Raw genomic sequence first — 14,177 nt, 5'->3', positions numbered from 1 at the left:
CCCGAGTTGATTTTATTTTCCAAAAAAAACACCACTGCAAAGTCAACAAAATTTATTTTTCTCTTCCACCGACAAAAGTTGTTAAATTTTTAAGCAGCCACAAGGAGCCGAAACTCCATAATATGACTTGTTAGCCCACACTCCCCTGTTAGAACGTGTGCACGCTGCTCACAATCAAAGACCGGAGAGGAACGCATTCCTCCGTCTATTGATCCTGCTGCCTCAGAAGTCGCTCGCGCTGCCGTCTTAGAAGAATTTGGCGGAAAAAATACAGGCTATGTATCTTTTTGTTTTGTTTTGGCGAAGTTCTCCTTGCTGCAGTTTGACAGCTCGTGTTTTAATGATTATCTCCTAAAAACTGACATACATTTTTCAAAATGGCATGTCGTCGGAGAGCAAGAAACAACCGTGCTTTTGCAAGAATACAAAAACTCCAAAAAACTTCACTGCAGAAGGTATCTAGTAAAGAAACTCCTACATAAACATCAGTCTCTTTTCGCCATACATCCCTCCTCGACGTAAAACACACTGCTCAGGGTGAAGCCACGACCCACCTCATCACGCCGATGTGTCCACTTCATCAGCGTAGTTTTAATCAACTTTACAGTTGTGCGTTCACGCTGTTTCACAGTAGCAGCGCTGATAGGCGCGCTAAAGTGGGGGAGTTCAAGGGTCCTGCTAATTAAGGTCTACGTCTATTTAAATCTCTCACTTTTTCCCAGCGGGGGTGGAGGCAGAGCAAAATAAGATGAGCAACACAAAGGCACAGCACCCATCTGTCCTTCAGCATCTCCTCTAGGCTGCCAAGCGTCACGGCCATGGGAGGCCTGCTCTCCCTACATCTCAGTCTCCAATTACCATGCTCCCAGTAGATCCATTCCAGTAGGCCTGACGCACGTCTCTAATGCTCCATTTTCCCAACTTCCTCCTTTTTTTTTTACGTCTCCCTCCGTCCATTTCACGTCTTTCATTGTTTGCCCTTCTCACCCACTGTCCAGGTTCCAGTGTCAGTGGCCATGATGAGTCCCCAGGTGATCACGCCGCAACAGATGCAGCAGATCCTCCAGCAGCAGGTGCTCTCCCCCCAGCAGCTCCAGGCCCTGCTCCAACAGCAGCAGGCTGTAATGCTGCAGCAGGTACAGTACACATTCTCGCACTTCCATGCAACGCGCAAACACCCTGGCGCATGCAGACACACGCACACCCGGATGCAAGCTGTGCCCCGTCAGCAGTAGGCTGTAGATGCACACAAACGGACACTTAGACGTATACGTGGCACACACACAGTCATTTAAACTGACCTGGGAGAAAAATACACACCCTACACCTAGATCTAGACCTACAATTACATGTTATTACTTCATTAAGTCTTTTAACACACTCTCATTTGGCATTGATGTGTGTGCAAACATCCACATAAACACAACCCTGAGTCACTCCTGTGCTCCGCAGCCACCGGTCGCTCATGCCAACTCACCACAGGCTCCCGTGTCCTTGACACGCTTTACCGAGAGGAAATCTGAAATTGACGTACTTGTTCACGTCACCTCTAATTAACCATCTCTGGTGTGTCGCCGGTTCAATTCCCTGACAGGCATCCATCAGGGATTAGAGAGAGAGAGAGAGAGTAGGGCACCGTTGGGTTGAACACCAGGAGCTGAATGATAGGTGATGGATGGGTGATGTAATATTTGGAATCAGCTTGAGAAAGCACACACTTGGCGCAGTCTCGTGTCAAGAGTTGAAATGCATTTGTCATTCGTAGATTTGATTAAGGGAGAGAGAATTGTTTAATTAAGAGTGTCAGTCATTCTGATTATTCCTCTTCATTAAGAGCGCTCAGACTCTAGGTTTGGTTTCAGTACAATGGCATGTCTTTGCACTGCCTCTTTAAAGGTACTTACAAGTTTACACTTGACAGTTTTAGTTTACATATATTTTTTTACATGGTCAGTCTCAGTGGTGGACTTAGGGAGGGCGAAGGGGGGACCGCCCACCTTGTTCCCGTCATGTTCGAACAAACCGCAGCAGAGGTGCCCTCTTGGATGCCCCTATGGTAGATAAAACATGATACAGTGCCGTCTAAGGTACCCCTCAAGCGAAGAAAATGCAATGAAGTGCCCTCTAGGGTGTCCTTCCAGTGGAGAAAACATGATGAAGTGCCCTCAAGGGTGTCCTTCCAGTGGGAAAATGCGAAGAAGTGCCCTCTAGGGTGTCCTTCCGATTGAGAAAACATGATGAAGTGCCCTCTAGGGTGTCCTTCCATTGGAGAAAATGCAATTGTGTGCTCTCTAGGGTGCCCTTCCAATGGAGAAAACGTGATGAAGTGCCCTCTAGGGTGTCCTTCCAATGGAGAAAACATGATGAAGTGCCCTCTAGGGTGTCCTTCCATTGGAGAAAACGCGTTGAAGTGCCCTCTAGGGTGTCCTTCCATTGGAGAAAATGCAATTGTGTGCTCTCTAGGGTGCCCTTCCAATGGAGAAAACGTGATGAAGTGCCCTCTAGGGTGTCCTTCCATTGGAGAAATCACGTTGAAGTGCCCTTTAGGTTGATCTTCCATTGGAGAAAACGCGTCGAAGTGCCCTCTAGGGTGTCCTTACATTGGAGAAAATGCAATGGTGTGCCCTCTAGGGTGTCCTTCCAATGGAGAAAACATGATGAAGTGCCCTCTAGGGTGCCCTTCCAATAAAGAAAACGTGATGAAGTGCCCTTCCACTGGTGCCCCACCGCGTGCAGCTGGTGCCCTTTTTATTTTTTTCGCCCCTGGCCCTCAGACAGCCTGAGTCCACCACTGGTCAATCTTAACATAGCAAAGCTTTGAGTCATTTTGAATGGAATCCGTCATACAGAACATTAAGCACCCATAATTTTAAATCACAGGGTCAAAACCTGTCCTCAGTCAGCAGCATAAAGTGAAGTTCTACTGTTGATTTATGTTGATTAAGTGACTACAGCAAGAAACATGCTCCAAGGGCTTAATATTCCTGTCCGTGAAACCATGTGGATATTTCTACGGCAGTTAGCAGAGAACTGGACCATGCGTTCCACTGGCTTCTCTTTCAGTCCAAAAAAGCCCATCTGAAGATTATACGAAATAAAAACTGAAATCATTATCTAAATAGCTGTCACAGTACGTGTGTTAAAGGAATCAGTTCAATGTAGCGGACCTGCTCCTGAGAGGGTTTTATTCTGTTTATTTCAGCCACTCCAAAGGAAGCCAGTGCACCCTGGCAGCCAAATGCGTAGTTAACATGATGAATTGTTGCCCCCTACAGAACTGCGGGACTATTAAAAGTCCATATGGAGAGAACTGTGAAAGACAGCTAGGATACAAATGCCAAAAGCAGTAGAAAATGTTATTTATAATGCGAAACCGTTTCTGCATAAACCTACATGTGAAGTCCAGCTGGAGCTAAAGTAGTGCAGGCTTAAGAGAAAATGTCTACTTTGAGGTTCTTTGCAAGTAAATCAATTAGAATAAGTTATACGTCCCAAAAATGGCATAAAAGTCTGAGTTATATCATTTAAACCCTGCTTTATGACTTATGAATACTGCAGCATTATTTAAGGTTATACTGTATATGAGACTATTTAGAGATGTGTACTTGGACACATATGCATTTACTCATTCTCTTTCTCTTTCGTTGTGTTTGTGCAGCAACACCTGCAGGAGTTTTATAAGAAACAACAGGAGCAGCTTCATCTGCAGCTTCTCCAGCAGCAGCACCCTGGCAAGCAGGCTAAAGAGGTAAGTTTCTACACAATCAATGCTTAAAAAAGGAGACCAAAAAACTCTTAGATAAGTAGAAATATGGGAATATTTGATTATCAATACTGAAAAATCTGTAAATCCATCGTCATTTTGTCAACCAAGAGCACACATTTTCTTTTGTGTATTCACTTCAGATGTTGTAATTGAACAAAATCAACTGGTTAATTTGTTATTAGTGATTAGACGAATCCCCAAAACACACACCACTAATGAACTGTTCCAAGTGACGTTCAAACACACACACACACATACTCACACGCTCACTGATTCATAGAGAGGAGACCAGAGACAAAGGGTCCTCGGTCCAACTCGTTAATGAACTGCTTCTGTGGGCGTACAAAAACACGCACAAAACACACGCGCTGCCCGCCAAAAGTTACAGCGCGCGACGCTCATAAATCACAGTGACAGGCAGCCGGTCGACAGACAGAGTCTCGTTCTCTCTTTGGCTATCAGAGAAGAAGAGATGAGCATGACAACCTTAGCCACGTTTGTGTAGCCGTCCAGGGGCCACATCCAGGCGATACAACCGTACGTGCGGAAGCAGTTAAATTGATCAGAAAAAAAAAGGCTATCACATAAACACACACTCGCCTTCTCTCTCTCTCTCTCTCTCTCTCACTGTGTGTTGCACCTCTCAGTGTCTCCTCAAGCAGCCCATTATGCCGCCCCTACAGGAAGCCGCAACTGACCTCCCGGCGGCTTTGTTTCTGTTTGGATTTGTGAATAGAGTTTTTCAGGGGCCCCGCCATCAAATATGGAATAGAAATTGCTCCCTTATTTCTCTTGAGGCAGGGTGGGGAGGGCGGCGGGTGTGGGGGGGGACAAACTACCTTCTTCCATCACTCCATTATGCAGCCTGTTTTCCAGTGAGCGCATCACAAGTTTTACTCCCCCCCCCTCCCCTTCCCCCTTGTCTCCACCTCCATACTTTTCCAGGTCCACCATGATACAAACACACAGAAACACGTAATGGTATATGCACATACACGTGTATATGGAGAGGAGAGGAAATCACAGGTAAAACATCACCTACGTGCATCATCTCTTTTGCATTATAAACTAAAAAAAGTCTGACTATATTCCATCACATCTAATCACGTGCACTTATAGCCAATTATTACCTGAGGTTTTTTTAGATTCAAAGCTTTTTGTCTCTAAAAATTCGCTCCTTCTCTGACTTGTTTGGCTGCGGCGACTGAGTTTTCTATTTTGTTGTTGTTGTTTTTGTTGTTGTTTTGCACAGGGCTTATGCAATTGCCTGTCTGGCCCAGTGATAAACAACTGTGAGGCAGCGAGGAGAGCGGAAAGCGTGCGGGGAGGTGGGGGGGGGGTTTTGTAGGCGTTGTGTGCACATGTGCGTGTTTGCGCTTGTGTCTATGCATCCGCACGCACGTGATGCTGTAAATCTCTCATTCTGCCAGCTCCCTCTGGCCACATAAGCTGTAACAGACCATCAGTGAAGGCGAGACAATTAACTATCAGGGGTGGTGGAGGGGGTTGTGGGGATGAGGGGATTATACCAGAGGCTTAGTATCATACACAATCACGAGCCACGTACACTGACGGGCTTGAGAGCTGGTGTATCAGCACAGCTTTGTGTCTGTTTATGTGTGTGTGTATGTGCTCGCAGACACACACACACAAACAAAAGGAGAAGGCAACAACACTGTGGTACAGCCCAAAAAAAAAAGCAGGACTAAGTGAGCACAGACAGAGAAGGGAGAGCGTGCAGAGAGACGGCAGAGAGGTATAGCTAAGGTCACGGTAGAGGCGAGTGAGTGCAGACTCTCCACACACACACACACACACACAGCACAAACACCGCTCCGTCTTCTCTCCCACTCTCTCAGTTGTTAATTCGTCTGTAATTTTCCCTCCCTCCTCTCTCCTCTCCTCTCCGCTCCTCTCTTTGCTCCTCTCTTTCCTCCTCCTCTCTATAGCAACAGCAGCAGCAGCAGCAGCTGGCCGCCCAGCAGCTCGTCTTCCAGCAGCAGCTCCTGCAGATGCAGCAGCTCCAGCAGCAGCAGCACCTGCTCAACATGCAGCGGCAGGGCCTGCTCTCGCTGCCCGGGCCCGCGCCCGGCCAAGCCGCCCTGCCCGGACAGACCCTGCCCCAGCAAGGTAAGAGGAAAGGAGGAGGAGACGGCAGTGGGAGGGGAGAAGGGGAATGTAGTCGTGGTAATCTGGAGCACGTGACTCGCAACAGTGGTGGTCACATGCTTCCTGTGTGTGTGTGTTGCCTGCAGGTGTTAAGTGTCTGCTTTTGTCCCTGTCAGATCTCCATCTCACATCTCACACTCCTGTCTGTCCCACTCCTCTCTTCTGTCTTTCTACATCCTGCCTGTTTTTGTTTCTCTCATTGGTATGCACCTGAGTCCCCCCTGCGTTATCTCTAAGTATGTCTGTATGTCTGCCTTTCCCCTCATTGGTATGCTCTTCCGCCATCCACTTTGTCCCTAACTCTCCACATGATCGTTTTGTTTTAGTCCTCCATTCTTTCCTCTTTCTCTCTCTTCTTGTCTGATTGTGCATTTCTTTGTCTTATTTCTCTCTCAGCTTCTGCTCTGTTTGTTGTTTTTTCCATCTTTGTTTCTATTCCCCCTCCGCTCCCACAGCCCCCTCCTTCTTTCCCCGGTTGTTGTTGTTGTTGTTGTTTACTGCCTTCACTGAGAGCCTGAGAAGAGGAAGAATAAAAGGACAGAGAGAGAGAGAGAGAAGAGCAGGGATCCATTTTCTCCTCCTGAGCCAAGTAAACACCTATGTTTGTTGTTTACCGCCAAAATGGCGCAGACAGGAAAACAACAGGCAGGGAGACGTTAGAAAGGGAATCAAAGTAAGTGAATATTGCCTAATTAGTTGCCAAGCTGGAAACAAGCAGTTGGACGACGCTTGTTTATCTCAGGTGGAACATGCACACGCTTCACTGTAGTCAATGTTTTATACAGTTCTTCCACATTGGAAACACACAAATCTTTGAGACTGAGGGACTGACTGGGCAGAGAAGAAGAAGAAGAAGAACTCACTTGGTTTTATTGAGCAGTACAGTATGAGTTCAAATTGAGGTCTGCAGTGAAGGAGTATGGGAGTCTCACTGAGGGCAAGGCCTTGAGTCATGCAGCTTTAGACAACTTTTTCTGGCTGCTGAATAAAGTTTAGGCTTCAGCTTTTGTCTCACACCAGATACTTGGATTGAGTTGAGCAGCCAAATACTGTATGTTTAATCTAATTTAGTCTCTTTCTTTCTCTCATCCTCTCCCTCCTCTACCTCTTTATGCTTTCCTCTCCCCTTTTCCCCTCTCCATCTTTTCTCTTTTCCCTCTCCCTCTTGATTCCTCTAGCCGGCCTGAGCCCCGCAGAGCTCCAGCAGTTGTGGAAGGACGTGACCGGAGGTGGCGGCAGCCACGGCATGGAGGACAACGGCATCAAACACAACAACAACAACAACAACGGCACCGGCGGGGGTGGCGGCGGCGGCGGCGGCGGCGGCGGTTTAGACCTCTCCACCAACAACTCTTCCTCAACTACCTCCTCCTCCAATCCCGCCAAAGCATCGCCGCCCATCTCTCACCATTCCATCGCCAACGGACAGTCCCCCGCCCTCAACCACAGAAGAGAGAGGGAACGGGAACGGGAAAGGGAAAGGGAGCGAGAGAGGTAAAAAAAGAAATAATTGAAATGTCATCCACCCACCTTTTTTTTGTTTTTTTGTTTCATGCAGCTCCGAGGAGAAAAAAGGCAGAGAAGATGAAAAGTTTACGGCGGTGCATTTGCCACCCCGTTGTTGTTTTTGTGCCATGATTCGATGTAGGAACACATCAGAACATCCAGAGTGTTTGTCCTCGTTTAAAATAACAGCATTGTTACAAGAGGGAAAACATGATGTGTTGTTTATTTGTTCAATAGTTTATTAGTGTCTCGGTAATATATAAAAAAAAACAAAAGTAAGAGCCTCGTTCTCCCAGGGGGCCACGCGTGCGCCATTGAACGCACTTAGCTTGCACACAGATATCAAAAGCAGGGAGAGGAAGCCATGCAGGCAGGCGCTCTTACTACAAGCCTCTCTGGCAGGCGAGACAAGGTAACCTCCTTGTACATTAAGTATTTAGTGCTTTCTCTCTCTTTTTTTTTTCTCTCTTTTGAAAATTACCTTCTTTGCTTGCTTGTCATGTAAACAGAATACGTGATGCCTTGAGTGGCGTTTCCAGGATGTTTATCCTTGTGATGGCGTCTTTTATAAATGCACCCAGCACCAAAACACTGACTGTTCACATATCTGCCTATCTGGCCCATGCATTATTCAAAGGCTTTTCTTGGGCGATATTATAATAAGGACTTAGGGTAGCGGTGTGTGTGTGTGTGTGTGTGTGTGTCTGGATGCTCGGTAGAGACTCACACTGGAGGTGGAAGTGCTGTGTAATTGGTTTAAAGTAGATGCTATCTCTCCAGTACCACTAAAAGGAGGCTTGAAAAAGATACCTTCAGAAGGAAGACAGAGAGAAAGGAAGAGAGAGGTAGGGAGGGAACGAGAAGAGAAGGGGAGAAAAAAAAGACGTTTTATCTGGCTGTGTCCCGAGGGGTGTGTGGTGTCTCATAATGATCGAACAAGGAGTATTGTCAGGAGCGCTGCTTACTAACATGCCACGGATCGATGCAGGGAAAGCCCCCTCTGTAAAAACACAGTGTGAGCTCTCTGCCAGCACACACACACACATACACTCACGGGCCACACACATGCACATCGTCATCGACCACACACATACACGCGCAGGCATAACCTATAAGCAGACAAACACACACTGCCTCATTCACATTTTCACACACAAGACACACGCACACACCAGTGCCAAGCCTAAAGGTTAAACTGTCATCTTTAATAGGATGTGCTGTCTAGGCAGGGTCGTAACTTATTTGGGTGCCATTTGAAAAACGCCAGAGCAACCCCCCCTCCCCCCCCTGCCCCCACTGTCCTCAAAAGAACATAAGTTACACAGAGTATTAATCTCCTGATGAAAATTATATGGCTGTCTGGATTTTTAATGTTTACTTGAAAGCGTCCACCCCTCCTCCCCATAATGGCTTTACAAGATGGGCTGTGGTGGAGACAGAGCTACAGCTCACTCTAGATTTCCATCGGGGGATGTTAGCTCACACTTTAGTTCTACGCTGTCTCAAAGTTAATGGAGTTGCAGATTGCGATTATTTAGATCGATTGGAGATGAAGAGTTAGATATGAAGTCTTCCTCACATTCGAGTTTTCTCAAAGGTTTCCTGCTTTAATTGGCCTCTGCCAGTATATTTGTTCAGTAAAACGGTTTTAAAGCTAGAGTGAAGATTCTGGAAAACTAGAAAACCTAAGGAATCCATTCATACCAACCATGTCATACTAGCTTGTCGCGAAGGAGGCTAAATAACGCTCCAAAGTTGCACTAAATTTTGGCGAGGAAAAACTGGCATAGCCATTTTCAAAGGGGTCCCTTGACCTCTGACCTCAAGATATGTGAATGAAAATGGGTTCTATGGGTACCCACGAGTCTCCCCTTTACAGACATGCTCACTTTATGATAATCACATACAGTTTTGGGCAAGTCAGCACACTGACACACTGAGCTGTGAGGGTTTCTGACAATATTTGTCATTGTTTTGTGTTGTTAGTTGATTTCCAATAATAAATATATTCATACATTTGCATAAATCAAGCATATTTGCCCACTCCCATGTTGATAAGAGTGTTAAATACTTCACAAATCTCCCTTTAAGGTATATTTAGAACAGATAAAAAATGTGCGATTAGTCACAATTAAATATTTTAATTGATTGACAGCCTTAATTTGTATGTTTCTCTTTCACCCTGGCTCTACTTTCTGGCCTTGGTTATTGAACAATTCAACTGAACTGACCTGTTTTGTAACCCGACATGCACAAACCTTCCTCAAGCCTTTGCAGACTCTGTGATGAACTCCATGCTTGCCTCCCCTTCTTACCTTTTCTTCTCCTCTTTTTCCACTCTTCAGTTCACTACATGAAGAAAGTGGAGGAACCCACCCCCTGTACGGTCACGGCGTGTGCAAGTGGCCCGGCTGCGAGAACATCTGCGACGAATTCGGACAGTTTTTGAAGTAAGAACACGCTGCAGTGACATAGATGTTCTACCCTGCTCACCATGTTGGATTCTGTGTGTCTGTACAAGAAGCGAATATCCATTTTATTGTGAAATACACAATACCACAGCACCTCCTTTTCTGAGGGTACAGAGGGGCCCAACAAAGAAAACATCAGCGCCTCTCAAAGAGCGCGTTTTGACCTTCCAGACAGCCAGCTGACAGGGTTCAGCTCCGGCAGTGCAGGATTCAAACCAACTCTGATCCATAACAAATCTCCTTCCTGGCGTGGAAGGGCCTGATAGGTTTGTGAGAAAGCGTCAAAAAGCTAATGGCAACTCGCACGGCCGCACACTTACCTCCACAACAAAGGCACCCATTCACTGTTGTCATGGTGCAGGCGCCAGAGCGAATTAACTCTTCATGCTCCATCAACAATTTAGTTAATTAGCTCATTTGTAATTGGCCGGCTTTGTTGCCAGGATGTTAGTGGGGGGACATCAAAGGAAGAAGGTGTTTGCAGCACTGCCGATTACAGGTTATCACATTGCCACTCACTGAGAGTCTCTCTCCCTTCTCTCTCCCACTATCACTCTTTCCCTGGCTCCCTGCTCTCACACAGAGAAGAAAAGAAAGGGGAAAGCTTTAATTTGAATATTCTAATTAGATTTGTAATTAACTGTGAAATAACGATCTGGCGAGTGTTTTTCACGGGCTGTAAATGTCCATGTGAATTCGCATAAACTATTGAAATCAGGACATTGTTCAGGCGTATTTTCCAAATTATGCATTTCTCTACAGTAGTGACTGTAATAAGTTGCAGAAAGCTCCAAAAAAAATGTACTGATACAAGAAAGTAGTCCACCCATGGGGGAGCTGCTGCAGGATTTAGGTCAGGCTTTTTGCTAATTCTACAGCAGCTTGTGAATTAAAGCTAAAAAGGTGCATCTGCGAAAAAAGAAATGACTCTAATAAAAGCTGTGTTTACCAGACATGACATTAAGCTGCATTTTCACACTCTATCAACACATACAATGCACTCCAAGGAAGCACAATTGACAGCGATGGATTTTAAATGAATCAGAGGTGAATATATATTCCGACTGACGAGTGTGTTTGCTTATCCCCTGTGGAAAATGTGCCACACACATGTCAATGTCAATTTTTCTCCAGCGAACATCCATAGGCATCACTTTAGAAGCCGTGCTTATGGAAAGCCAGCTTGCTGCGTGCGATGCCGGACTACCGTGTGTCCAGGTGGAAGAGTTTGCCTTGCAGCTTGGGAACAAACGTGTGTGTGAGACGGCAAGCTCGTATCAGATTAGCAGGTTTTCTGATATCTTGTCCTATCACCTCGGCACACTTACTTAAAGAAGACATCAGTCTATCCCCTCCGCACTGTACACTCTGTTCACAAACAGAAACCAAAGTCTGTGTGCTCTGTGGATACCGCGTCTAGGTAGCTTAGCTCGGTTATTTAGGCGATGCACTGTATAAAGCGATGTGCCTGGTAAGCTGGTAAGCCGATGCAAAAGAATGCACGGTTGTAAAGACAAACTGAGAGAGCGAGAAAGACAAGACAGGTAGATTTCAAACTTTAAAGCGAGAGCACAGGTTGGCAGACGGCTTTTGTAAGAACACTGGCTTGCTACAAAACAGAACAGTGTCTTGGTTCAGCTCCCCCCCCCTCTCACACACACACACACACATCCCTGCAAGTCAGAGGCTGGCTCTGTACTGTAACCCAGCCAGCACATGAAAACAGGCAACCAACAAAGAAGGCACACTCGTCATCAGAACAAAGATGGCTGCTCGTTGGCGTGCCTCGGAGCAGTGATTGTCGGTGTCAGAGGGAGTCCTTTTATGTTTTCCGGAGATGCCAGTCGGCTACACACACACACACGCGATGCGCACACGCACACACAGGCACGGTTTAAACGGGGTTACATAAAGCGGGTGTCAGATTTAGATGACAGTTTAGATGTTGGTAGTTGGGAGTGGGTTACGTGTGCGAGGAGGTGGAGGCGGAGGCAGGGGGAGAGGGGGGGTACCCAAGTCAAGCTGGCGTCTCGTAGCTCGCTGTAGGAGCTCGGCTCAGCGGCGGTGACACGTTTAGTCATCTGTTGTTTTGTTGCATGAAGAAACTTGTCAAGATCAGCATTTAATAGCTCTTCAGTGCGCTTTTATGTGTTCTCACCTGGAAAAGGTAGCCGCGAGGTGGCTGGCACCCTGAATTAGCTCTCTGAAGTTCAAAATGAAGTGATATTGCTCGGGAATGTTTCTTGAGTGGTGGGTGTCAGGGGTGTGTGAGCGTGTGTTTGTGTTAGTTACATGAGTAAAAGGAGGGTGAAACATTAATGCTATTAGTGCATATTATGCTGGAGCTATTTTTGTGCCTTTATGGTAGACATAAAAAAAAAGAAAATGCAATCAATGCTTGAACATTTAGCCACTTCATATATATCATTTGCATAGCTGTATAAAGCCATGCCTGTATAACACCTCCTTCTTACTTAACCCTTCTCCACTCCACCCTCTTTTTTTAGAGGCGTAGGGAGACAGGGATGTTCAGGGGTAGAAAAAAAGTCAACAGTAGATGTCACATAGAAGTGGTGTACAACATCTGAAAGCTGGGAACCTGAAGATTAAATTGAGAATTGATAAAAATGATCAATAATCCCTCCAAAACACCACATTAAGACACCAAGACCTTGAGGAACACCATAGATAAAGCCATGCTGTGATTTGGTATCAAACATTTTGGGCACTTGGAGATTTCTGCAAGAATTGCATTTTTCGGCGATTGAATAGCGAGCACTTCTGTTCTGGAAACTGCTCAGAAACCCCCTTATTGTCAAAGCCATCCATCCTCTGAATGCTCTAGGTCTCTAGTTTGTGGTTGTAAAGTTTCATGAGGCTGTGATTATCCTAGAGGTCACCACAGGTCTTTTTATACGGTGAGGTGTATGTGATGGTCTCACTATATGAAATGGTTACTATGGGGACTAACATCATCACACATGAATACAATTGGGCTCATTGGATCCACAAGAGTCTCAGCTTTACAGTGATACCCAATTTATGTAATTCAAGACTATTTAGGGACCCCAGTATGCAGAAATATTCAAACACATCATTTTAGAATAGGCGAAAATAACACATTTATACTGCATTCCAAAAAACTGCATGTGATTATCATAAAGTGGGCATGTCTGTAAAGGAGAGACTCGTGGGTACCTATAGAACCCATTTTCATTCACATATCTTGAGGTCAGAGGTCAATGGACCCTTTTGAAAACTGCCATGCCAGTTTTTCCTCACCAAAACTTAGCGTGTTGCGTTATTTAGCGATCTTCCGTGGCATGACATGGTTGGTATCAGTAGATTCCTTAGGTTTTTCTAGTTTCATATGATACCAGTATCTCCCCTTTAGCTTGAAAACTCAGCCCGCAATAACCTCCGAAAGACAGAATAATGGCCCCTCATAATTTTAAGGGGTTAATGCAGTTGTTGTATAGATCACTATACTTGATTTCGTGCTTCTAAACAAACAAAAAAAACGTGATTATCACATCTAGTTCCATGTTTCTTCTCCAGTATATACACCGTTTTGTCCCCCCTCTTTTTTTGCCTTTTCACCTTGTATATCAATACATCCTCCCACCTCAATAAGATCCAGTCTTATCTACACATAAACAGATAATTGCTCCCACACACACACGCTTAACTCTTCCACTCTCTTGTCACCCATCTGCTCTCCTTATTACTGGCAGGAAGGCAGGCTCCATGTTAAAATGGCAAGCTCAGCCGCTAACGTGAACGTCGGTGTCTGTAACCCGCTGCTAATTAAACCCACAAGGCAGTAGCCGAGTGTCTTCTTCTTCGTCTCTATGTAATGTACACACACACACACACACACATATCCACTGTGGAGGCAGGCAGGCAGGCCCCTGGCCCCTGGATAGCTGAGCTCCCCTCTACTCTACCCCTCCACATGTCTGCCGCACTGTGACAAGACCTTTAAAACGGAGGGCATTACTTATGCACCACCACCATGGGGAGAGTGTGTGTGTGTGTGTGTGTGTGAGTGTGTGTATATGCGCTTGTTTATGCATTCCAGTAGGTGTACAGCGCGTCTTCTCTTTGTGTGTGTGTGTGTGTATACATTGACTGTGTGTGCCACGTGTCCAGCAGACAGTTTGGGGGCCTAACTCGCCGTTCTCTGCTGGGCCTTTCGCAAACCCCTGATAATACACACAGACAATTAGCACAAGTGTACCATCCATATACGTTGGCCTGAGTAG

The 14,177-nt window shown here is 45.9% G+C and overlaps 1 protein-coding gene across 9 annotated transcripts in view; it reads left to right on the top strand.

Moving 5' to 3' along the window:
- foxp2 (forkhead box P2) overlaps nucleotides 1–14,177 on the top strand; it is a 123,789-nt gene that overhangs the window by 85,862 nt on the left and 23,750 nt on the right. For 7 of the 9 annotated variants that reach the window (XM_037760171.1, XM_037760168.1, XM_037760169.1 and 4 more), the window contains 6 exons: nucleotides 999–1,136; nucleotides 3,659–3,748; nucleotides 4,712–4,792; nucleotides 5,716–5,896; nucleotides 7,114–7,429; nucleotides 9,787–9,891. In XM_037760171.1, coding sequence (XP_037616099.1) covers nucleotides 999–1,136; nucleotides 3,659–3,748; nucleotides 4,712–4,792; nucleotides 5,716–5,896; nucleotides 7,114–7,429; nucleotides 9,787–9,891 — 911 coding nt within the window. The remainder of the gene's footprint in view (nucleotides 1–998; nucleotides 1,137–3,658; nucleotides 3,749–4,711; nucleotides 4,793–5,715; nucleotides 5,897–7,113; nucleotides 7,430–9,786; nucleotides 9,892–14,177) is intronic. The other 2 variants (XM_037760173.1, XM_037760172.1) reach the window with 1 other exon arrangement.

This window comes from Sebastes umbrosus, chromosome 23 (assembly GCF_015220745.1).
Source record: "Sebastes umbrosus isolate fSebUmb1 chromosome 23, fSebUmb1.pri, whole genome shotgun sequence".
NCBI lineage: Eukaryota > Metazoa > Chordata > Actinopteri > Perciformes > Sebastidae > Sebastes > Sebastes umbrosus.
This window is presented reverse-complemented; position numbering and strand designations above follow the sequence as displayed.